General features: G+C 37.9%; 1 protein-coding gene across 1 annotated transcript in view; it reads right to left on the bottom strand.

Moving 5' to 3' along the window:
* XRCC6 (X-ray repair complementing defective repair in Chinese hamster cells 6) overlaps positions 1–1,484 on the bottom strand; it is a 25,676-nt gene that overhangs the window by 17,142 nt on the left and 7,050 nt on the right. Inside the window, exon 6 of the mRNA XM_008574223.1 lies at positions 98–284. Coding sequence (XP_008572445.1) covers positions 98–284 — 187 coding nt within the window. The remainder of the gene's footprint in view (positions 1–97; positions 285–1,484) is intronic.

Raw genomic sequence — 1,484 nt, 5'->3', positions numbered from 1 at the left:
ACACCAAGCCAAGGGTTGAGATCCCCTTACTGGTCATCTTTAAAAAAAAAAAAAAAAAAAATGAGAGAAAACTCAGGAAGATGGCATATCTACCTACCTGAGACCTCTTGGTGTCGCTAGGCAGAAGCAAACTGCCTGTATTTACATTAAATGTCCTGGTCTTGGTTTTCACTGGTTCATTTGTTTCCCGATAGAGCCTCACAGGAGGAGGCTTGAAAGCCTTCTGGACCAAGTTATAAATGCCCACAGTGAGCGCTATGTCTTTGCTGAGCTTAAGCTTTAACCTGAGGGACAGAAAAATGAAAAAGCATGGACTGAAAGACTACTTTCCTATCTAAAATCCCTTCATGGCACCCGAGCTATTGTTTTATTCTCTCCAATAATCCTAAGCAAGCTCTTAGGATTTAAATATAATGCATTTTAATAATACAATGGAATTTGCTATAATACTAGCTAAGGGTTTAAACCACAAAAATTAGTTTCAGAATATATTAACTACTTAAAATAATGATAAAGATTGTACTATAATAAAAATAATGATAGTTTTTATTGAGCCAAGCACTATACCAATCACTTTATAGCTATTCTTTCATTTAATGGTCTTAATAACCCTGTAAGTATTGTACTGATTACGTGTTGTTCTTGCTTTTCTAGCATCCTTTCCCCCTTCTTTCAAGAATGAAACCTTCATTTTTGGGAGGGACTACCCTTCCCCTACTGCAGTTTTAGAATGTTAATTAATCAAAGTGCTGTGCTCACCCCTGGCCAAGTGGTGGGCATATCTGACCCAGGCTTAGGTCATCAGACCTTCTCTCTGGGTAGTCTAGATTTTGAGCAGTAACCAAGGAAGGACATGTTTGGGAGGAAACTTTCTGATAATGGCACACCAAAGTCACTGTCATTAGTCCTGCAATCTATATACCTGGAGCCACCCTGGTTCCTATTTGATTTGAATATGCTAAAATTAGTCAAGGTTGGTTTCTGTTGCTTGCCACCCAAGGACCTTATTACTGTCATTTTATAAATGAAAACATTGAGGCTCAGAGATGTTATATAACTTGCTCAAAAACAGACAATTAATAAAAACTAGTATTCAAACTCAAGTACATCTGATTCAAAGCTCATGTATTTTTCCATTATGACATATTGCTCCAGAGTATTGACCAACATTTTAGGCAAACAGGCTTAGTGCACACCTGCAGAGCACTCGCTTCCTGGTCTCCTTGGCACGAACCTTCCTCAACAAGTCTTCTAGCTTGCTCGATTCCTCAAAGTGAACCCCAAGGTCCTCATCTTCTGCTATGCTGATGATATCTCTGTAGAACATGGATATGTCAAAGCCCCCATGTTTCTTTAGGTGCATTAAATCAAGGAAGATACCTGGTGCAAGGATACACAAAAAATGAGGGGAAAATAAACAATTTTCAGCAAATGAGAAGTTTTTTCAGTTTAACTCAAATATGTTTTTAAAAGTTCCCAAAAAA

Source organism: Galeopterus variegatus, unplaced genomic scaffold (assembly GCF_000696425.1).
Source record: "Galeopterus variegatus unplaced genomic scaffold, G_variegatus-3.0.2 Scaffold55, whole genome shotgun sequence".
NCBI lineage: Eukaryota > Metazoa > Chordata > Mammalia > Dermoptera > Cynocephalidae > Galeopterus > Galeopterus variegatus.
This window is presented reverse-complemented; position numbering and strand designations above follow the sequence as displayed.